Source organism: Salmo salar, chromosome 19, assembly GCF_965601325.2.
Source record: "Salmo salar chromosome 19, fSalSal1, whole genome shotgun sequence".
NCBI classification, from domain to species: Eukaryota; Metazoa; Chordata; class Actinopteri; order Salmoniformes; family Salmonidae; genus Salmo; species Salmo salar.
The window spans coordinates 18,195,400-18,220,610 of record NC_138309.1 but is presented as its reverse complement, the minus strand read 5'-3'; the positions used below and the strand labels follow the sequence as shown (position 1 = coordinate 18,220,610).

The 25,211-nt window shown below is 44.1% G+C and overlaps 1 protein-coding gene across 2 annotated transcripts in view; it reads right to left on the bottom strand.

Annotated features, from left to right (window-relative positions):
- The window catches only part of LOC106578541 (partitioning defective 3 homolog), a 568,924-nt gene that overhangs the window by 227,315 nt on the left and 316,398 nt on the right, over positions 1–25,211 (bottom strand). For both annotated transcript variants that reach the window (XM_014157480.3, XM_014157481.3), the window contains exon 14: positions 19,326–19,485. In XM_014157480.3, the coding sequence (XP_014012955.1) occupies positions 19,326–19,485 (160 nt within the window). The remainder of the gene's footprint in view (positions 1–19,325; positions 19,486–25,211) is intronic.

Genomic DNA, 25,211 nt, shown 5'->3' with positions numbered 1-25,211 from the left:
GCCAGATCCATACTGGTTAACAATATCAGGGCCAATACACAAACTGGAGCAGGTAATCACCTTAAATACACACTGGTAAAACGAGACCTGGGTTAGACAATGTTTTCTGGTCATTTCCACTATGTTTACACCAGAAACAGCTCCACCCACTCAGTCAATTGAATTGATTGGAGCGTTTGGCTAGATTGGATTTGTTGATGTTGTCGTTTGATCCCTGCCACTCTGTTTTCTGTCTGTTTCTCCCATGTCTGATGTATCTAGTATAGACTAAAACACTGCTATTACAAGCGTTTGAATTGTAAAAACTGACCAAGCAGGCAAGGTTCATGTTTCACAGAAAGCAACAACAACAAAAAGTGTCACATGCAGATGAAATCGATCATCCTTGGGGCATAATATCAAAATGTTTCCGTATCGGAGATGTCAGGCTATTAAAAGTGGGTAGGGCAGTCTAGTCTCACACGTACCCATCCCAGCCTTTAAATGCCTTTAGCCTTTAAATGCCAACTTCATTATGTCTTTTAAACACACCTCAACCTTTTCACACCAGACACAGTCTGAAGGGAGCTAGCTCAAACAAGGTACAGAACAGCCAAGCAGGGATAGGTGGAACTTTTACATCATTTAAATATACTCAACACTTTCTCCTGAACGTCTTAGAGCAGTGCAGGTCGACAACAGTGAAGATGATGCTAGAAATTTGCCTGAATCATAACAATGTGGGCTTAAGCGCTGTGTGTGTGTGTGTATGTTCCATGTCGGTGTTCCAGTGTGTTCCACACCTAAATGACACAGCCCTCCTACAATCGTCACACCAAGTGAAGCTGAAGCAAAGGAATAATGACTTAGATAACACATGTCAGTCTCACAGGTGGGCCACATCTGCTAGGGATTGATATTCTCTCTCCCTCTCCCTCTCGCTCTCTCGTGATTGATTCAGACTCTCAGCTCAGATGATGGTCCCTTCATTACTTCTATTATCTCTCATCAAAAATCCATCTGCTCGCTGACACGCCCCACACATTAACATTATAACATTACCATCCACTGTACTGTTAAACGTGGGCGGACACACACAGAACTCATTAAAGAAAGTTTCTTAATCATTTCTCTATAACAAACCGGTAAAGAATTTAAGCACTTAAGTAAATTAGATGGGCATGGACTGTTTGAGATAAGTGACTATATGTCACTATATGACTACACACTGAGTGTACAAAACATTAGGAACACTCTTTCCATGATATAGACTGACCAGATGAGTCCAGGTGTAGATGAATGGGAAGAGACAGGTTAAAGAAGGATTTTTAAGCCTTGAGACAATTGAGACATGGATTGTGTGTGTGCCATTTAGAGAGTGAATGGGCAAGACCAAATATTTAAGTGCCTTTGAACGGGGTATGGTAGAACTGCAACGCTGCTGGATTTTTCACACTCAACGGTTTCCCATGTGTAAAGAATGAAGTCAACATGGGCCAGCATCCATGTGGAACACTTTAGACACCTTGTAGTCTATGTCCCGACCGATTGAGGCTGTTCTGAGGGCGAAAGGGTGTGCAACTCAATATTAGGAAAGTGTGCTTAATATTTTGTACTTTCAGCGTATATACTGTGGAGTGAAACAATGTGATTCATGCGCTCGACTTCTTGAAATAAAACCAGTATGCAGGTGCCTGAAGCCAGGACATTATATACACTATCTACTGTATGAATCCTAGTTACTATTCTCAGGTAGGCTACTGTAGGTATATTATTAGCATGGCTCAGGAAGTCTCTATACGGCACATAAAGGGAAGGTCATGCTATCTCATTTCCTGGCTTGATGAATGTGCACAGAGGGGATGAAGAGGATGACACTGCTAGATCTATAAAAAGCCCCAGCGCAGTGTGAGTCAAACATTGTCAAGCCCTGGGAAGATGTCCTGTGTGTGTGTTTGCAGGTGTGTGTGTGTGTGTGTATTTGCCCGTGTGTGCATGTACGAGAGGGAGAGAGATAGACAAACGGGGTCGCTGCCCTCCATCAGAGTCCATTACTCAACAGAGTCTAAAGGACTAGAAACACACAGGACCTCCATGGGACTTCCACGGTGGGGGGGGGGGGGGTAGAAATAGAATTATAATTCTGTTAATGCATTGATGAACATGGGAGGACAATGATGGTACACACAAACACACCCTCCGTCCTTCCATCCCTATTCCTTTGGTGACCGTATTTAACAGGGTTTCAGTCAGACACTCTGTCAAACAGCACGTCCAGCGCTGGTCCGCGGGGCCTCAATTTTCGCCACAGTGCGACTTCCTGCTCCTAGCTGGACTTTCAATCAGGAGAATAGAAGGCACCGCCAGAGAGGAGGCTAATGACTTTAGATTCAACTTTAGATTCAACTTCATTAATATGTCATAATGTTCTTCTTCACTTTCCTCTTTTTCTTTTATTCTCTCATTTTCACCAGTCTTAAAGCACTGCAAGGGTGAGAAAGGAGGAAGAGGATGAGAGATGGGTGGAAAAAGAGAGAAAAAAAGGGATTGTATTTTTCTCAGGCAGGCAACAGCTCCATATCACCCTACCTGCTATTTCTTCCTACCTCATGGCCATGCAACTGTAAGACTGCATCCCAAATGGCAACCATTTTTTTAAAATCTCACCTTTACTTAACTAGGCAAGTCAGTTGCCTAGTTATTGACGGCCTACCCCGGCCAAACCCTCCCCTAACCCGGACGACGCTGGGCCAATTGTGCGCCGCCCTATGGGACTCCCGATCACGGCCGGTTGTGATACAGCCCGGAATCGAACCTGGGTCTGTAGTGATGCATCTAGCATCTGCGATACAGTGCCTTAGACCGCTGCGCCACTCGGTCCCAATATAGTGCACTACTTTTGACCAGGGCCCATATATAGGGAATAGGACGCCATTTTGGCTGCAGTAGGACAGAGGATGTGTAGATGTGTGAAGGTAGCTGACAATGTCACAGCACCAATGATTTAGTGAAGCAGACAGCCCTGAAATTACTGCTGCCTATCTATAGGCTCTATCCCTCACTCCAACCCTCCATCCCCACGCCCCTGAATGACAATACTCTTACAAGCTCCATCCCCATCCGTTTATCCATCCATTCACCCCTCCATCCACACCCCCTCACTGAAAAGTCATCCTCTAACCCTCCCCCACCTCCTCACTGACAAGCTCCGTTCCGACTGACAGCTTTCTAACACTGTAGGGGCTCAATGCATGGAGAGGTGCCTCATTGCTCCGTGCCTCGTCTTGCCTCAGCCAATCAATGGGATGGCACTATCTCAGCCAGCCAGTCAGATTAATGGACCTCATCCTTACATCGCTCTGCACATCACACCGGCACTATACCGTCGTTGCCATGGTGACACATTTCATTGTCGTATGATACGAACAGTTCATATTTATGTGGTGCTTGGCCAAAGGATAGAGAGCTACCTGAATTTGCCTTTAAGAGAGAAACCAGTATCCATCTTGAAAGAATGCTGCCGGAGGGATGCCTACTGTTATACGGGCTCCTAACCAATTGTGCAATTTTGCTTGTTTTTTTGCATTGTTTGTAACTTATTTTGTACATAATGTTGATAGACAGAACGCATCTTATGACCGAAAAGAGCTTCTGGATATCAGAACAGCGATTACTCACATCGAACTGGACAATTTTTTTTCGCAAAGGATATAATGTTGCTCCCAGACAAGGCCCAAATCCCAGTCATTCGCATGTGAAAATAAGGAAGTACAGGGGGCGGAGATCAGGGTGCCCTGTGAGAATTCGTTGGCGAGTGGGTAACCCGCCTCTACCATCTGTTCTATTAGTCAACGTGCAATCACTGGAGAAAAAACTGGATGATCTCCATTCGAGACTATCCTACCAACGGGACAATAAAAACTGTAATATCTTATGTTTCACCGAGTCGTGGCTGAACGACGACACGGATAATATAATATAGCTGCATTGGCTGGACAGAACAGCTACGTCTGGTTTGACAAGGGGTGGGGGTGTGTGTCTATTTGTCAATAACAGCTGGTGCGTGATGTCTAATAATAAGGTAGTCTCGAGGTATTGCTCTACTGAGGTAGAGTACCTCATGATAAGCTGCAGACCACACTATCTACCAAGAGAGTTTTCATCTATATTTTTCGTAGCTGTCTATTTACCACCACAAACCGACGCTGGTACTAAGACTGTACTCAATGAGCTGTATAAGAATCAACAAAATGGTCGCTCCTTGTGGCCGGGGACTTTAATGCAGGCATACATAAATCCATTTTACAACATTTCTACCAGCATTTCATGTACAACCAGAGGAAAAAAAAAACCTAGATCACCTTTACTGCACACACAGAGATGCGTACAAAGCTCTCCCTCGAACTTCCATTTGGAAAATCTAACCATAATTCTATCCTCCTGATTCCTGCTTACGAGCAAACACTAAAGCAGGAAGTACCAGTGACTTGCTCAATATGGAAGTGGTCAGATGACGCGGATGCTACACTACAGGACTGTTTTGCTAGCACAGACTGGAATATGTTCCGGGATTCATTCAATGGCATTGAGGAGTATACCACCTCAGTAACCGACATCATCAATAAGTGCATCGAATACATCGTCCCCCCTGTGACCGTACGTACATATCACCACCAGAAGCCATGGATTACAGGTAACATACACACCGAGCTAAAGGCTAGAGCTGCCACTTACAAGGAGCGGGACACTAATCTGGACGCTTATTAGAAATCTCGTTACGCCCTCAGACAAACCATCAAACAGTCAAAACATCAATACAGGACTAAGATTGAATCCTACTACACTGGCTCTGACGCTCGTCGGATGTGGCAGGGCTTGCAAACTATGACGGACTCCAAAGGGAAACCCAGCCACAAGCTTCCCGGTGACGCTAGCCTACCAGACGGGCTAAATGCCTTTTATGCTCACTTCGAGGCAAGCAACACTGAAGCATGCATGAGAGCACAAGCTGTTCCGGACGACTGTGTGATAACACTCCCTCTAGCCAATGTTTTTTTTTATTTTACCCTTATTTTACCAGGGAAGTTGACTGAAAACACATTCTCATTTACAGAAATGACCTGGGGAATAGTTACAGTGGAGAGGAATGAGCCAATTGTAAGCTGGTGATGATTAGGTGACCGTGATGATATGAGGGCCAGATTAGGAATTTAGCCAGGACACCAGGGTTAACACCCCTACTCTTACGATAAGTGCCATGGGATCTTTAGTGACCACAGAGAGTCAGGACACCTGTTTATTGTCCCATCCAAAAGACGGCACCCTACACAGTGCAATGTCCCCAATCACTGCCCTGGGGTATTGGGAAATTTTCTTAGACCAGAGGAAAGAGTGCCTCCTACTGGCCCTCCAACACCACTTCCTGCAGCATCTGGTCTCCCATCTAGGGACCAACCAGGACCAACCCTGCTTAGCTTCAGAAGCAAGCCAGCAGTGGGATGCAGGGTGGTATGCTTCTGGCAATTGTGAGCAAGACCTTTAAACAGGTCGACATTCACAAGGCCGGATGGAATACCAGGACGTGTACTCAGAGCATGTGCGGACCAACTGGCAAGTGTCTTCACTGACATTTTCAACCTCTCCCTGACCGAGTCTGTAATACCTAAATAAATGTTCAATAAAAAATACAAATACATTGTCGGTAGCCATGAAGTGCTTTGAAAGGCTGGTCATGGCTCACATCAACACCATCATCCCAGAAACTCTAGACCCACTCCAATTCGCATACCACCCCAACAGATCCACAGATGATGCAATCTCAATCGCATCCCACACTAACCTTTCCCACCTGGACAAAAGGAACACCTATGTGAGAATGCTGTTCATTGACTACAGCTCAGCGTTCAACACCATAGCGCCCACAAAGCTTATCACTAAGCTAACGACCCTGGGACTAAACACCTCCCTATGCAACTGGATCCTGGACTTCCTGACGTGCCGCCCCCAGGTGGTAAGGGTAGGCAACAACACATCTGCCACGCTGACCCTCAACACGGGGGCCCCTCAGAAGTGTGTGCTTAATCTCTTCCTGTACTCCCTGTTCACCCATGACTGCATGGCCAAGCACGACTCCAACAGCAACTTTAAGTTTGCTGATGACACAACACACACAATCTAAATAATCAGCTAGAGACCAAAATTATGTTAATTTAAGGCCTAATGAAGTCAACAAATTCAACAAAGTCAACCGACAACGATGTGGAGGAGGTCAGAGACCTGGCAGTGTGGTGCCAGGACAACAACCCCTCCCTCAATGTGAGCAAGACAAAAGAGATGATCGTGGACGACAGGAAAAGGAGGGCCAAAAACGCTCCCATTCACATCGATGGGGCTGTAGTGGTGTGGGTTTAGAGTTTCAAATTCCCACCAACAAGCTATCATGGTCCAAACACACCAAGAAAGTTGTGAAGATGGCATGACAACGCATTTTCCCCCTCAGAAGACTGAAAATATTTGGCATGGGTTCCAGGAGCCTCAAAAAGTTCTACAGCTGCACCATCGCGAGCATCCTGACCGTTTGCATCACTGCCTGGTATAGCAACTGCTCAGCATAAGGCGATACAGAGGGTAGTGCGTACAGCCCAGTACATCACTGAGGTCAACCTTCCTGCCATCCAGGATTTATATACTAGGCGCTGTCAGAGGAAGGCCAATTTTGTCAAAGACTTGTCAAAATTGTCCAAGTCATAGACTGTTCTATCTGCTACCGCATTGCAAGCGGTACAGAAGTGCCAAGTCCTGGTCCAAAAGGCTCCTTAACAGCTTCTACCCCCAAGCCATCAGACTGCTGAACAATTAATCAAATGGCCACCATTTGCATTGACCCAATAAACTTAGTGTTTATTATCTATGCATAGTCACTTTACCCCTGCTACATGTATAAATTACCTCAACTAACCTGTACCCCTGCACGGTACCGGTACCCCCTGTTTATATTCTCATTATTGTGATTTTATTGTATTACTTTTTTTTATTTTTTACTTTAGTTTATTTAGTAAATATTTCCTTAACTCTATTTTCTTAAAACTGCATTGTTGGTTAAGGGCTAAAAGTAAGCATTTCACGGTAAGGTCAAAACCTGTTGTATTCGGTGCATGTGACAAATACAATATGATTTGATTTGACATTATGTTTTTGGGGAGAAAGCCCAGTTTAAATAGAGGTAGAACAGTTAACCGTCATGGTTGGCAGAAATACATGACCTGTTTGCATTCATTTGCTCTATTGATTTGCTGCCATCTGTAATAAATTACAATCAAAGTCAGTTCTTGATACCGAAGAAGAACAATTGCATTCCATTTAACTCAGTGTGGTTCATCTGTAGTAGGGAGAATAACATACACAGAGAGAAGCAGTAGCGCAGTTATTGCCTAAGTACGCACTAACTTAGAGGGCTGATTCAGTTACAGGGCTCTCCTCTGAGGTAATTTTGAGACTGGAATAGGAGAAGTTTGTCACTCATCATTTGATTTGTTTAATGAAAATGGTTGTTTCCATTTCTGGACCTCATCCAGTTAACTTTATATCCCTTCCTGCAGTATTTATTTTTTTATGGAACAGTGTTTGTGCATGTGTCCGTACGTGTGCCAATACATGCGTTTATTCCACTCTATTAAAGGAAGTTTACATATGACAGTTGAAGTCGGAAGTTTACATATACCATAGACAAATATATTTAAACTCAGTTTTTCACAATTCCTGACATTTAATCCTAGTAAAAATTCCCTGTCTAAGGTCAATTAGGATCACCACTTTATTTTAAGAATGTGAAATGTCAGAATAATCGTTGAGAGAATGATTTATTTCAGATTTTGTTTCTTTCATCACATTCCCAGTGGGTCAGAAGTTTACATACACTCAATTAGTATTTGGTAGCATTGCCTTTAAATTGTCTAACTTGAGTCAAATGTTTTGGGTAGCCTTCCACAAGCTTCCAACAATAAGTTGGGTGAATTTTGGCCCATTCCTCCTGGCAGAGCTGGTGTAACTGAGTCAGGTTTGTAGGCCTTCTTTCTTTAGCATTGAGGTCAGGGCTTTGTGATGGCCACTCCAATACCTTGACTTTGTTGTCCTTAAGCCATTTTGCCACAACTTTGGAAGTATGCTTGGGGTCACTGTCCATTTGGAAGACCCATTTGCGACCAAGCTTTAACTTCCTCACTGATGTCTTGAGATGTGGCTTCAATACGTCCAAATAATATTCCCTCCTCATGATGCCATGTATTTTGTGAAGTGCACCAGTCCCTCCTGCAGCAAAGCACCCCCACGACATGATGCTGCCACCCCCGTGCTTCACGGTTGGGATGGTGTTCTTCGGCTTGCAAGCCTCCCCCTTTTTCCTACAAACAGAACGATGGTCATTACGGCCAAACAGTTCTATTTTTGTTTCATCAGACCAGAGGACATTTCTCTAAAAAGTATGATCTTTGTCCCCATGTGCAGTTGCAAACCGTAGTCTGGCTTTTTTATGGCAGCTTTGGAGCAGTGGCTTCTTCCTTGCTGAGCGGCCTTTCAGGTTATGTCGATATAGGACTTGTTTTACTGTGGATATAGATACTTTTGTACCCGTTTCCTCCAGCATCTTCACAAGGTCCTTTGCTGTTGTTCTGGGATTGATTTGCACTTTTCGCACCAAAGTACGTTCATCTCTAGGAGACAGAACGCATCTCCTTCCAAAGTAGTATGACGGCTCTGAGGTCCCAATGTGTTTATACTTGCGTACTTTTGTTTGTACAGATGAACGTAGTACCTTCAGGAGTTGAACCAGACTTGTGAACCAGACAAGGATGAACCAGACTTGTGGAGGTTTACAATTTTTCTGAGGTCTTGGCTGATTACTTTTGATTTTCACCTGATGTCAAGCAAAGAGGCACTGAGTTTGAAGGTAGGCCTTGAAATACATCCACAGGTACACCTCCAATTGACTCAAATGATGTCAATTAGACTATCAGAAGCTTCTAAAGCCATGACATAATTTTCTGGAATTTTCCAAGCTGTTTAAAGGCACAGTCAACTTAGTGTGTGTAAACCTCTGACCCACTGGAATTGTGATACAGTGAATTATAAGTCAAATAATATGTCTTTAAACAACTGTTGGAAAAATGACTTGTGTCATGCACAAAGTAGATGTCCTAACCGACTTGCCAAAACTATAGTTTGTTAACAAGAAATTTGTGGAGTGGTTGAAAAATGAGTTTTAATGACTCCAACCTAAGTGTATGTAAACTTCCGACTTCAACTGTATATACACTAAACAAAAATATCAATAAAACATTTGAAGTGCAGCACAGGAAAAAAAGAAAATGTATGAAATTGTACGAAATGTATGCATTCACTACTGTAAGTCGCTCTGGATAAGAGCGTCTGCTAAATGACTAAAATATAAATGTAAAATGTAAGTGTGTGTCCCATGTTTCATGAGCTAAAATAAAAGATCCTAGAAATGTTCCATACGCACAAAAATCTTATTTCTCTCAAATGCTGTGCACACATTTGTTTACATCCCTGTTTAAGAGCATTTCTCCTTTGCCAAGATGATCCATCCACCTGGACAGGTGTTGCATATCAAGAAGCTAATTAAACAGCATGAACATTAGCACAAGGTGCAACTTGTGCTGAGGATAATAAAAGGCCACTCTAAAATGTGCAGTTTTGTCACACAACACAATTCCACAGATGTCTCGAGTTTTGAGGGAGCGTGCAATTAGCATGTTGATTGCAGGAATGTGCACCAGAGCTGTTGCCAGAGGATTGAATGTTCATTTCTCTACCATAAGCCACCTCCAACATTGTTTTTGAGAATTTGGCAGTACATCCAACAGGCCTCACAACCGTAGACCACGCGTAACCACACCCGTCCAGGACCTCCATATCTGGCTTCTTCACCTGTGGGATCGTCTGAGACCAGCCACCTGGCCAGCTGATGAAACTGTGGGTTTGCACAACTGAAGAATTTCTGCTGTAAGAAAATGTCTCAGGGAAGCTCATCTGCGTGCTCGTCGTCCTCACCAGGGTCTTGTCCTGACTGCTGTTCTGCGTTGTTACCGACTACAGTGGGCAAATGCTCACCTTTGACAGCCACTTGCATGCTGGAGTAGTGTGCTCTTCACGGATGAATCCTTGTATTAACTGTACCTGGCAGATGGCAGACAGCGTGTATGGCGTCATGTGAATGAGCAGTTTGCTGATGTCAACGTTGTGAACAAAGTGGCCGTACAGACAATGCAATTGCATTTTATTGATGGCAATTTGAATGCACAGAGATACCGTGACGAGATCCTGAGGCCCATTGTCGTGGCATTAATCTGCCGCCATCACCTCATGTTTCAGCATGATAATGCACGGTCCCATGTCACAAGAATCTGCACACACTTCCTGAAAGCTGAAAATGTCCCAGTTCTTCCATGACCTGCAATATCCAGCAATTTCACACAAAGGAGTGGGACAACATTCCACAGGCCACAATCAATAGCATGATCAACTCTATGCGAAGATGTGTTGCGCTGCATGAGGCAAATGGTGGTCACACCAGATACTGACTGGTTTTCTGATTCACACCCCTACTTTTTTTTAACCTGTTAGGGCTAGGGGGCAGCATTGACACGGCTGGATAAAAAACATACCCGATTTAATCTGGTTACCACTCCTACTCAGTAACTAGAATATGCATATACTTATTACATATGGATAGAAAACACCCTAAATTTTCTAAAACTGTTTGAATGGTGTCTGTGAGTATAACAGAACTCAAATGGCAGGTCAAAACCTGAGAGATTCCTTTACAGGAAGTGGCCTGTCTGACCATTTCTGGAACTTCTTTGCCATCTCTATCATTTACTAAGGATCTCTGCTCTAACGTGACACTTCCCACGTCGTCCATAGGCTCTCAGAGCCCGGGAAAAAAGAGAATGTCGTCATTCCAGCCCCAGGCTGAAACACATTATCGCCTTTCTCAAGTGGCCCATCAAGAGACACTAGCTTATGCGCGTGACCCCGACCGCCCCCGCCTTTGGGATTTTTTCCTCTGTTTGCCGAAAAGGAGATTCCCTGTCGGAATTTTATCGCTTTTCTACGAGAAAAATGACGTAAAAATTGATTTTAAACAGCGGTTGACATGCTTCGACGTACGGCAATGGAATACTTTGAATTTTATTGTCAGGAATTGCGCCAAGCGCGCGACACTTCTTTACTATTTCGGATAGTGTCTGGAACGCACGAACAAAACGCCGCTATTCGGATATAACGATGGATTATTTTGGACCAAACCAACATTTGTTATTGAAGTAGACGTCCTGGGTGTGCATTCTGACGAAGACAACAAAAGGTAATGACATTTTTATAATAGTAAATATGATTATGGTGAGTGCTAAACTTGCCGGGTGTCTAAATAGCGAGCCCGTGATGCCTGGGCTATGTACTTAGAATATTGCAAAATGTGCTTTCACCAAAAAGCTATTTTAAAATCGGACATATCGAGTGCATAGAGGAGGTCTGTATCTATAATTCTTAAAATAATTGTTATGCTTTTTGTGAACGTTTATCGTGAGTAATTTAGTAAAATGTTAGCGAATTCCCCGTAAGTTTGCGGGGGGTATGCTAGTTCTGAACGTCACATGCTAATGTAAAAAGCTGGTTTTTGATATAAATATGAACTTGATTGAACAAAACATGCATGTATTGTATAACATAATGTCCTAGGGTTGTCATCTGATGAAGATCATCAAAGGTGAGTGCTGCATTTAGCTGTCTTCTGGGTTTTGGTGACATTATATGCTGGCTTGAAAAATGGGTGTCTGATTATTTCTGGCTTGGTACTCTGCTGACATAATCTAATGTTTTGCTTTCGTTGTAAAGCCTTTTTGAAATCGGACAGTGTGGTTAGATTAACGAGAGTCTTATCTTTAAATGGCTGTAAAATAGTCATATGTTTGAGAAATTGAAGTAATATGATTTTGAAGATTTTGAAAATCGCGCCACAGGATGGCAGTGGCTGTTACGTAGGTGGGACGAATTCGTCCCGCCGGTCCCATAGAGGTTAAGTATCTGTGACCAACAGATGCATATCTGTATTCTTAGTCATGTAAAATCCATAGATTAAGGCCTAATTAATTTATTTCAAGTGACCGATTTCCATATCTGAACTGTAACTCAGTCAAATCTTTGAAATTGTTGTATGTTGTGTTTATATTTTAGTTGAGTGAAAATAGGGTGGCTACTTTGAAGAATCTCAAATATAAAATATATTTTGATTTGTTTAACACTTTTTTGGTTACTACATGATTCCATATGTGTTATTTCATAGTTGTGATGTCTTCACTATTATTCTACAATGTAGAAAATAGTAAAGCTAAAGAAAAACCTTTGAATGAGTAGGTGCGTCCAAACTTTTGACTGGTACTGCATGTCTGTTTTTGGCCTTAATAGTGAAGCCATGCTTTCATACAGGCTCTAGAGACCAGTCATCATGCTGTTAATCACACACCAGTAGCTATATTCATACTGAGGAGGTGACCTTGCTGTGTAGGTCCTCAGCATCTGTCCTCTTTCATGACTGTCATACGAGACAGACCAGGCAATAGGTCTCCTCCCATGCTAAAATAACATGGGACTGAAATAACTGTTCTACAATACACTGTCACCTCTATATCTGTATGAGAACATGTTTAAAATGTCCTCAGTGGTCAGTGGGAGGAATACCTGGGTCGTGTTCATTAGGACACACAACAGAAAACGTTTTAAAACAGTATACAGAAAAGGAACATTTGCGTTTCTGATTGGACAAGTCCAGGTAGTCCCTCCTTGTTTTAGTCCATTTTCTTCCTTTTGGTGCATAATGAACATGACCCTGCCGTCTGATATACAGAGTTTCATACACTCGTTGCTATTGATTTCAGTTTCAATCCAAGCGAAGAAGTAAACACCAGGCACATTAGCAAGAGGTCTGTCTTTCTGACTGGCAGCAAGAGGTGCCTAACAATCATCTGCATCATTAAGCTTTTTTATTCTGAAGGTGTTTTTCTACAATGACTGTAGCCGTAATTCACCGACAAACACGCCGGTCGATGCATGAACACTACAATAGAAAAACTGTCTGGAAACAAACAGAGAAAGAAGAGAGAGAAGTATCTGGCAATCTCCCTGAGAAATTAGTCGAGACGGAGATCTGAAGGTTTGTCAAGCCAGCATGCCAATAACATCGGCCCCAAATCACCCCCTCTAACTTCCACTAACTTTTCAACTTCCCTCATTTGCCACACTCTCACTCACAGGAGGGAAAGCTGCTCTTGAAGTTTTTGGCACAGGGGAAGTTTTTAGAATTCCACCATCATTGTCTAGTTCTAGAAACTGGTTGTGATCACAGTGGCATTCTGAAAGGCTGTGTCAGTGCCTGTCTCATAATAAGGCATCTGTGGCAACCGACGTCAGCATAGGAGGAGGGGAGAAATGAGTGGGAGAGAGGAAGAGAGGGAGGAACGAGAGACATAAGAGCAGAGGGGAAGAGAGGAGCAGGGCCTATTGAGCTAGAGGTTTAATTAGCCATCAGATGGCTTTGACACCTTCTCTGATCTCCAGCGAGAAGGAGATCATTGGCAGAGTGGCACTGCTACTGTAGATAACATGGAGATGAGAGAGCACTGCTACTGTAGACAACATGGAGATGAGAGAGCACTGCTACTGTAGACAACATGGAGATGAGAGAGCACTGCTACTGTAGATAACATGGAGATGAGAGAGCACTGCTACTGTAGACAACATGGAGATGAGAGAGCACTGCTACTGCTACTGCAGACAACATGGAGATGAGAGAGCACTGCTACTGTAGACAACATGGAGATGAGAGAGCACTTCTACTGTAGACAACATGGACATGAGAGAGCACTGCTACTGCTACTGTAGACAACATGGACATGAGAGAGCACTGCTACTGCTACTGTAGACAACATGGACATGAGAGAGCACTGCTACTGTAGACAACACGGAGATGAGAGAACACAGCTACTGTAGACAATATGGAGATGAGAGAGCACTGCTACTGCTACTGTAGACAACATGGAGATGAGAGATCACTGCTACTGTAGACACCATGGAGATGAGAGAGCACTGCTACTGCTACTATAGACAACATGGAGATGAGAGATCACTGCTACTGCTACTGTAGATAACATGGAGATGAGAGATCACTGCTACTGCTACTATAGACAACATGGAGATGAATGATCACTGCTACTGCTACTGTAGACAACATGGAGATGAGAGAGCACTGCTACTGCTACTATAGACAACATGGAGATGAGAGATCACTGCTACTGCTACTGTAGATAACATGGAGATGAGAGATCACTGCTACTGCTACTATAGACAACATGGAGATGAGAGATCACTGCTACTGCTACTGTAGATAACATGGAGATGAGAGATCACTGCTACTGCTACTATAGACAACATGGAGATGAGAGATCACTGCTACTGCTACTATAGACAACATGGAGATGAGAGATCACTGCTACTGTAGACAACATGGAGATGAGAGATCACTGCTACTGCTACTATAAACAACATGGAGATGAGAGATCACTGCTACTGCTACTATAGACAACATGGAGATGAGAGATCACTGCTACTGCTACTATAGACAACATGGAGATGAAAGAGCACTGCTACTGCTACTATAGACAACATGGAGATGAGAGAGCACTGCTACTGCTACTATAGACAACATGGAGATGAAAGAGCACTGCTACTGCTACTATAGACAACATGGAGATGAGAGAGCACTGCTACTGCTACTATAGACAACATGGAGATGAGAGATCACTGCTACTGCTACTGTAGATAACATGGAGATGAGAGAGCCCTGCTACTGTACACAACATGGAGATGAGAGAGAACTGCTACTGTAGATAACATGGAGATGAGAGAGCCCTGCTACTGTAGACAACATGGAGATGAGAGAGCACTGCTACTGCTACTGTAGATAACATGGAGATGAGAGATCACTGCTACTGTAGACAACATGGAGATGAGAGAGCACTGCTACTGCAGACAACATGGAGATGAGAGAGCACTGCCACTGCTACTGTAAACAATATGGAGATGAGAGAGCACTGCTACTGTAGATAACATGGAGATGAAAGAGCACTGCTACTGCTACTGTAGACAATATGGAGATGAGAGAGCACTGCTACTGCTACTGTAGACAACACGGAGATGAGAGAGCACAGCTACTGTAGACAATATGGAGAAGAGAGAGCACTGCTACTGCAGACAATATGGAGATGAGAGAACACTGCTGCTGCTACTGTAGACAACATGGAGATGAGAGAGCACAGCTACTCCTACTGTAGACAACATGGAGATGAGGGAGCACTGCTACTGTAGACAATATAAAGATGAGGGAGCACTGCTACTGTAGACAATATGGAGATGAGAGAGCACTGCTACTGTAGACAATATGGAGATGAGAGAGCACTGCTACTGTAGACAACATGGAGATGAGAGAGCACAGCTAATGCTACTGTAGACAATATGGAGATGAGGGAGCACTGTTACATAGACAATATGGAGATGAGGGAGCACTGCTACTGCTACTGTAGACAATATGGTGATGAGGGAGCACTGCTACTGTAGACAATATGGAGATGAGGGAGCACTGCTACTGTAGACAATATGGAGATGAGGGAGCACTGCTACTGTAGACAATATGGAGATGAGAGAGCAGAGATCACTGCTACTGCTACTATAGACAACATGGAGATGAGAGATCACTGCTACTGCTACTATAGACAACATGGAGATGAAAGAGCACTGCTACTGCTACTATAGACAACATGGAGATGAGAGAGCACTGCTACTGCTACTATAGACAACATGGAGATGAAAGAGCACTGCTACTGCTACTATAGACAACATGGAGATGAGAGAGCCCTGCTACTGTACACAACATGGAGATGAGAGAGAACTGCTACTGTAGATAACATGGAGATGAGAGAGCCCTGCTACTGTAGACAACATGGAGATGAGAGAGCACTGCTACTGCTACTGTAGATAACATGGAGATGAGAGATCACTGCTACTGTAGACAACATGGAGATGAGAGAGCACTGCTACTGCAGACAACATGGAGATGAGAGAGCACTGCCACTGCTACTGTAAACAATATGGAGATGAGAGAGCACTGCTACTGTAGATAACATGGAGATGAAAGAGCACTGCTACTGCTACTGTAGACAATATGGAGATGAGAGAGCACTGCTACTGCTACTGTAGACAACACGGAGATGAGAGAGCACAGCTACTGTAGACAATATGGAGAAGAGAGAGCACTGCTACTGCAGACAATATGGAGATGAGAGAACACTGCTGCTGCTACTGTAGACAACATGGAGATGAGAGAGCACAGCTACTCCTACTGTAGACAACATGGAGATGAGGGAGCACTGCTACTGTAGACAATATAAAGATGAGGGAGCACTGCTACTGTAGACAATATGGAGATGAGAGAGCACTGCTACTGTAGACAATATGGAGATGAGAGAGCACTGCTACTGTAGACAACATGGAGATGAGAGAGCACAGCTACTGCTACTGTAGACAATATGGAGATGAGGGAGCACTGTTACATAGACAATATGGAGATGAGGGAGCACTGCTACTGCTACTGTAGACAATATGGTGATGAGGGAGCACTGCTACTGTAGACAATATGGAGATGAGGGAGCACTGCTACTGTAGACAATATGGAGATGAGAGAGCACTGCTACTGTAGACAACATGGAGATGAGAGAGCACTGCTACTGCTACTGTAGACAACATGGAGATGAGAGAGCACTGCTACTGCTACTGTAGACAACATGGAGATGAGAGATCACTGCTACTGTAGACAACATGGAGATGAGAGCACAGCTACTGCTACTGTAGACAATATGGAGATGAGAGAGCACTGCTACTGCTACTGTAGACAATATGGAGATGAGAGAGCACTGCTACTGTAGACAACATAGAGATGAAAGAGCACTGCTACTGCTACTGTAGACAATATGGAGATGAGAGAGCACTGCTACTGTAGACAACATGGAGATGAGAGAGCACAGCTACTGCTACTGTAGACAATATGGAGATGAGAGAGCACTGCTACTGCTACTGTAGACAATATGGAGATGAGAGAGCACTGCTACTGCTACTGTAGACAACACGGAGATGAGAGAGCACAGCTACTGTAGACAATATGGAGATGAGAGAACACTGCTACTACTACTGTAGACAACATGGAGATGAGAGAACACTGCTACTGCTACTGTAGACAACATGGAGATGAGAGAGCACAGCTACTGCTACTGTAGACAATATGGAGATGAGGGAGCACTGCTACTGTAGACAATATGGAGATGAGAGAGCACTGCTACTGTAGACAATATGGAGATGAGAGAGCACTGCTACTGTAGACAATATGGAGATGAGGGAGCACTGCTACTGTAGACAATATGGAGATGAGAGAGCACTGCTACTGTAGACAATATGGTGATGAGGGAGCACTGTTACTATAGACAATATGGAGTTGAGGGAGCACTGCTACTGCTACTGTAGACAATATGGAGATGAGGGAGCACTGCTACTGGAGACAACATGGAGATGAGGGAGCACTGCTACTGGAGACAACATGGAGATGAGGGAGCACTGCTACTATAGACAATATGGAGATGAGGGAGCACTGCTACTATAGACAATATGGAGATGAGGGAGCACTGCCACTATAGACAATATGGAGATGAGAGAGCACTGCTACTATAGACACTATGGAGATGAGGGAGCACTGCTACTATAGACAATATGGAGATGAGAGAGCACTGCTACTATAGACAATATGGAGATGAGAGAGCACAGCTACTGCTACTGTAGACAACATGGAGATGAGGGAGCACTGCTACTGTAGACAACATGGAGATGAGGGAGCACTGCTACTATAGACAATATGGAGATGAGGGAGCACTGCTACTATAGACAATATGGAGATGAGGGAGCACTGCTACTATAGACAATATGGAGATGAGGGAGCACTGCTACTGGAGACAACATGGAGATGAGGGAGCACTGCTACTATAGACAATATGGAGATGAGGGAGCACTGCTACTATAGACAATATGGAGATGAGGGAGCACTGCCACTATAGACAATATGGAGATGAGAGAGCACTGCTACTATAGACACTATGGAAGAGAAGAGAAGAGGAAGGGATGAGAGATAGGGGACATTGAGAAAGGGGAAGAGAGGAGAGGGAGAAAGGGGAAGAGAGGAGAGGAATAGAGGGAGAGAGGAGAGGAATAGAGGGAGAGAGGAGAGAAAGAGAGGGGAAAAGAGGAGAGGTAGAGAGGGGGAGATATTAGAAGAAGAGAGGGGGAGTGAGTAGAGGAAGAGAGAGGAAAGGAAGAGAGGGGCAGAGGGAGGAGGGGGAAGATGAGAGGAAGAGAGGGGGAGAGAGCAGAAGAGAGGGAAAGAGAGGAGAGGTAGAGGGGGAGAGATTAGAGGAAGAGAGGGGGAGAGAGGAGAGGAAGAGATGGGAGATGGAGGAGGGGGAAAGATGAGAGAAAGAGAGGGGGAGAGAGGAGAGGAAGAGAGGGGGGGTAGCGAGGAGAGGAAGAGAGCGGAGAGAGAGGAGAGGAAGAGAGGAGGGGAGAGCAGAGGAAGAGAGGAGGAGAGAGCAGAGGAAGAGAGCGGAAGAGAGGAGAGGCTGGAAATGGTCTAACTCAGAGGAGAGGACAGGAAATGGGAGAGAAGGAAAGAGAGGGGGTATGGTGGGTAGTGTGGGTGTAGTGTGAAGAGGTGGGGTCAGGTGGGGGTGTCAGGCTCCTCCAGCTGTGTCAAAACGTGGCTCCATGGCAGTGAGGTCGATACAGAGATGACAGGAGGTGACTGGTTAAGGACTGAATTGACTAGCAGAACTGGAGCTGAACTGGACATGGAACGGAATGGGAATTGACCTGAGTGCAATCGTGCAGGTTGAGAGTGAAGGAGGGATGAATCGGGGATGACATTAACCCCCCTGATTATAATCAGGGGGTGATGGAGGGGTGAGGACGGGAGGGATGAGGAAGATGGACGAGGTGTGAGGTCAGAAAAATAAATGCTGTCTCTCTCACTACTTCACTTTCAATCAAGGTGCAATAATTAGAATGATATCATAGAAGACATTCGGCCACTCTTGGTACAGGACAACGGCAGTTTGCTTCAAAAACAAATATTTTACCATGTAGTTTAAACCAACGCGTTTTGGCAAGTTTAGGTGACTCACCCATCATGCGCGGCCCCATCATGACATTGCGTGGCGGCATGGAGGGCTGGTCGTCCATGCACTCTATGGTCCCGAACATGGAGTGGGAGATGTGGCGCTCATGGTCGTCCAGAGTGTCTGTCAGAGGCTGCTCCTCCACCCGTGAGCTTCCTGGGACCTCCTAAAGAGGGACAGAGAGTGAAGAGAGGACACTCAGTGGAGGGGAAAGAGAGAAAAACGTCAAACCCTTGATGCAAAACCAAGTCTCAAGTCTCAAACATGGTTCAGTCTGTCCATGGCCACTTCAAACATACAATACAATCTTTCACGGATTTGCATGTAGGAACCAGTACCAAAGGCGGTTTCATCTTCCAGTCAACAGACAAGGCTAGTGCTCCCAGTCAGATGAAGCAGCATGGATTTCCCATACCTGTAAACACAGCTGCCTCATCCAGTGGGCCTCATTAAATGGCAAATTACTTTTGCTCAGCGGTCAATGTATTGCGACATTGATTATTGGGAGAACCGGCCACTCGATACACGTGTCACTTTTAACACAACACTATTACTGAGTGACAGTTAAGAAATGACATTGTAGGGCTTTAGCTTGGACCTAATAAGAAAATGAGTCTTCTTTTTCCAGTCATCGATGTTAGGGCAGAGTGGGGTAATTTGAGAAACGTTATATATTCAGCATCACTCCGTCAACAAAAATATAGTATTCTTTCTGACAAAAGATATCTATATATATTTCAGAGTGTTGTGCATCCCTGGAAATAATCCTAATTCATGTAAACATTACAGTTTTGAAAACATAGCTTGTCTAAAAAAGTGGTCTCTTGGCTGGGGTATGGGGTAAATTGAGTATAAACTGGTTGTATAGGACAATCTTAAAACGATCTACTTAGCATCATGAAACCTCTAACGTAATAGATTCATTTGACTTGATGAAAATCAGTTTTTTGGACCTAATTTGCTTACCCCTTTTTCCATGTGGTTTCTTCCTTCACTGACTCCATGAAATGATGACCTCTTCCTAAATATTTGGTGAAATTATACATTTTGTGTATGGTTTCCTATAACCATTCTGTCCTTGTCAACAGGCTGTGTCCCAAATGGCTCCCTTTTCCATGTGTTACTGTTGATCAGGACCCATAGGGCTCTGGTCAAAAGTGGTGCACTATGTAGGGAATAGGGTGTCATTTAGGACACAAACAGTGTAAAACTTATCCAGGCTATGGTGGGAATGTTCTGTGATGCATTATGGCTCCAGAGAATAAAATAATATTTCCCACAAACAGAGAAAGAGAGAAGGAGAAAAAAGAGAGGGAGAAAATACTGTAGCATTGTTTGGCAGTCACCTGTGAGGGAACCACGTGCAACTGGTTAGAGAACAGAGCCTGTTCCAAAGACAACAGCCAGGCCCTGTTCCACCAACACACACACACGCATGCGCAGACACACACAGAGTTGGTTCTTTATGCCCAGGGAATACAGGAGGAGTTGGCCCTCCAACAGATCTGTTACAGATTCATTCTAAGCAGAGAGAGAGAGAGAGAGAGAGAGAGAGAGAGAGAGAGAGAGAGAGAGAGAGAGAGAGAGAGAGAGAGACGGAAGCAAGAGAGTGAAGCGAGAGAGAGTGAAGCGAGAGAGAGTGAAGCGAGCGAGTGAGAGAGAAGCAAGGGAGAGAGAGAGAGAGAGCAAGAGAGAGGAACCAAGCTCTGAACTGACCCCAGACCTGCAAATATGGATGTATCATGACACAAAACTGACCAGGGGCCAAAAGCAACAGAAACCAGAGAAGAGGAGATTCTTCAAGAAAACAAATAGAGAAACAAATGTGAGAGGATTGCAGAGGAAGAAAGACCCCTGCTGTCTATAGGACCAGACCAGTGCCGTTGGGTCAGTGCAGTTGGGTCAGTGCAGTTGGGTCAGTGCCGTTGGGTCAGCTCTGTAGTCTGCTGGGATAGCACAGCCGCGTCGGGTCTATATGGTGACGGCTGGGTCAGGCGGGGGAAGAGAGTTATCATGGTCTGTCTGTTTAATATAAATGAAGTGTAATGAAGTTGGGAGCTGAGGACTTTATCTAGCCTCGGTTTGATAAGCGCACAGCAAATGGAATGATTGGCGGCGGCGCGCAAAGGAAGGGGTTAACGCAATTACAATAATTTCTAATAAAGCCTGGTCCAGGATGAATTGGACTCAAGAAGGTTTCAATGGTGTAACAGAGGATGTATTGTATTGGTTTCACTCTCTTGTTTTTCAATCTGGTGAGAGCGGGGTCTGGGTAGGCTTATAAAAACACAGTCACAGGCTGAGAAAAGGGCTGACTTCTCAGAGTTAATGAATAACGTATGGACAGGCGTCATAGAGGACAGAGAGACTGAGAATTGATTAAACAGGCTCCATATGTACAGTAGCTAGTCTGGGGAGTGCATGCGAGTGTGTCTGTCTGTCTGCGTGTGTATGTGTGTGTGTGCGTGCCTGCATAAAGGAGTCTGTGCATAAGTGTGTTTGGATGTGTATGTGTGAGGGAGAGTTTGAGTGAGTGAGTAAACCAGTGTGCTTTTTAGTGGTATTACCAGCAGCTCTCACCATCTCTTAATCTCTCTTAATCGACTGATTTCCAGACTGGATTATCCTGCTGTGAAGGAAGGCTACCGATTCACCCACAGAGAGCTTCGTCGGGAGTTCATCAGATTCCCAGCGGATGACAGACGGAACACACATGCACAGACAGGGAAATGTTGCCCCTTGATGACAAGGCAGTGTGTTACTCTAAAGTCATTGCCTGTACATGCATGGTTTTACGGTTCGCCATTAGCCTGTTCATGTGGCCATAATCCAGTCAATTCTACTCATGATGCTGTTAGTAATTACATTCTTTAAGCTGCAGCATCCTGCCCACCTTTGGACCGACCAACCAACACACCTAAGTCTCCAGTGGCTACCTCCGTCTCATTAGCTTCCCCTCATCCCTTCATCTGCCTCAAGCCTTATCCTCCCAGGTGTTCCCTCTCTTCATCTCTACCTCCGCTGCATTTAATACCACTGACCGTGTTTCCAGGAGATTGCCATTCCCCCTGTCTGTATTGATTGTAAACGTTGTACTGTATGTGACTATAGCTGGGTACAAGTTGTCAGAGAGCGAGTTTAAGGGAAATAAACAGTGTTCAGGTGGTATGAAAAGCTGCATACATGTCTTCAATCTAAAATAGAAATTAGTGTGTGTGTGTGTGTGTGTGTGTGTGTGTGTGTGTGTGTGTGTGTGTGTGGTGTGTGTGTGTGTGTGTGTGTGTTCAAAGTGATCATGGTAAAGAATTAATAGAATAACCCCTTTTGAGTTCATACGGAACAGAGTTGAACTGAAATGAGCTGAACTGAGAGATACTATAACATGTTACCCTTACACTCCACCATTGCACTCAGCTACACCACTAAACCACCTGATTCAATAAATTATTCTCTGAATTGGACCAATTGAGTTTCCATCGCTGGTCCTAAATGAGTTAGTCAGCTGGTACCAGCTGCGGTTGAATGGCCCTGCAGTAGGTGCAGAGTTGTGTTTCTGTAGTTCCACTATCTACTTTCCCACATTTACCCAGTTCACAATAAAAAGCAATCTCCCATCATGCAACACTCCCTCCCTTCTCTTCCTGTTATCCTCCAACATGAATCATTCTGATCTACTATGACATCACGCTAAGTGGTTGTCATGATCCCCATGTCATCATCTAATGGGGCCTCAATCCCTCCCCATAACATTACATTACAGCGTTAAGGGAAAGGTCAGACGCAAATCTACCTCTCTCTTTTCTTTCTCTTTCTTTCTCTACCTCCGTCTCTCTATACCCCCCCTCTTTTCTTTGGGGAACGCATCTAAATGCATTAGTGTCGTAAGACTGTGTCCCCATCCCCATCCGCAGCGGATGGACGGTCAGCTCAATGCTAATAAAACCATAGTTTACTGTGCCAGGCAGATTCAGACTGATTGATCACTCTCTGAAGCCATATTGATCAAGCCTGCTCTCCTCTTGTCTACAGGGCCGTGGTTCTTCTGTTAGCCAAGCCACCTCCTTCACAATGTCAACTCACATCAACGATCCTGTGCTGAATCCCATCTGGACATGTCTGGACAGTCATTGGTATGCAGAAAGGGGCAGTTCATGTCCTGTTACGTAAGGGCCCTTTTCGATTAGCTCTCCTCTTCAATGTAAGCTCAAATGTATTCTATTCCATATCTGTAATACACAGCAACAGGGTGGAAGGAACAGGGCTACTTCAGCAGGTATCCTGTCCTCTATTACTTGATGTATGACATGAAGCCACATGATAGGAGCAGAGTAGCTAGGTCTCCTTTACCCATTCTACCCTGATATGGTGGGGCTGCATTCAAAATGGCATCCTATTCCCTTCATAGTGGAAAGTAGTGCACTGTACATAGAATAGGGTGCCATTTGGGACACACACTTGCTGTACTGTTGCTCATCTATAATGCAGAGGGCATCTGAATCCTCCCATTACCAGATGATGGCCCAGTGCTTCCCAGTGGACCTGACTGGTCTTGACCAGTAAGTGAAGATCCTCATAGCCTTCAAAGGTAGAGGCAAAAGCTTTGTCCAATGCTTTGTACACGGATGGTGTACAATCCTAACTGATTTAATGTTCCATGGGGCACACGTTAATAAAAAAAATATCTTAGTTAAGTTCAGCTAGTACTTCCTTGATTCTCTCCCTTTCAAAAAGCATATTTTTTTTATCATTTTGTGCTTACTCAACATGACCCAGCTTAAAGAGGGTGTGGGGTATAGCCTAACGATTACCCACAATGCGTCATTCAGGTCGTTTGAATAGAATAGGCCAGTGTAGCAGTTTCTTCTTCCAAATGATATTTACATAATTGAGAGAAAGAGTAGTGATTCCGAAAGGCTTTCATGTGGTCAAGAGAAGGAAATGTTTTACATATATTTTTTATGTTCTGCCTCCAGGGACACTGGACTCTGCTGAGACATGCAGAAACTAAAGAAAGTGAAAGTTGGAAATAGAAATATCTTCATTTCAATAAATGAAATGAAACAATTGGGGAGAGAGGGTAGAGTAGCATCCTAAGGCTGTATGTTCCACTTCATGAATTTACATAAGCAGCACGTCCCATACTGTGGGCGTGCCTATTTTAAATATTGCAGTTTAAAAATAGTACAATATGGATGGTACAGTAAGTAAAACATAGCACAGAGCAGAACAGGTGAGGTTTAGCAAACATATTGTTAACATAATATGAAGGCTGCCTCAACTCTAAAAGTGTGCTGGTCAGGGCAGGTCTTGGCCATTCTGCCGCCATAGGCGAGGCCAAAAAATGGCTGTCCCTACAAGAATAGTCCCAGTAAGCAAAATTACATTGAAAATACATCAAAAATACATATTTTTCCAGATGTTGAAGCTAGGTTCAATTGAGGTTTTGAATGAAAGGTGAAAAGATGTATTTTCTAGACGTTGAAATAAGGTTAATTTTCAGTTCTGAAAGAAAGTTGAAAATAGGAACAGTTGAAGTCGGAAGTTTACATACACTTAGGTTGGCGTCATTCAAACTCGTTTTTCAACCACTCCACAAATTTCTTGTCAACAAACTATAGTTTTGGCAAGTCGGTTAGGACATCTACTTTGTGCATGACACAAGTCATTTTTCCAACAACTGTTTACAAACAGATTATTTCACTTAAAATTCACTGTATCTCAATTCCAGTGGGTCAGAAGTTTACATACACTAAGTTGACTGTGCCTTTAAAGAGCTTGGGAAATTCCAGAAAATGATGTCATGGCTTTAGAAGCTTCTGATAGGCTAATTGACATCATTTGAGTCAATTGGAGGTGTACCTGTCGATGTATTTCAAGGCCTACCTTCAAACT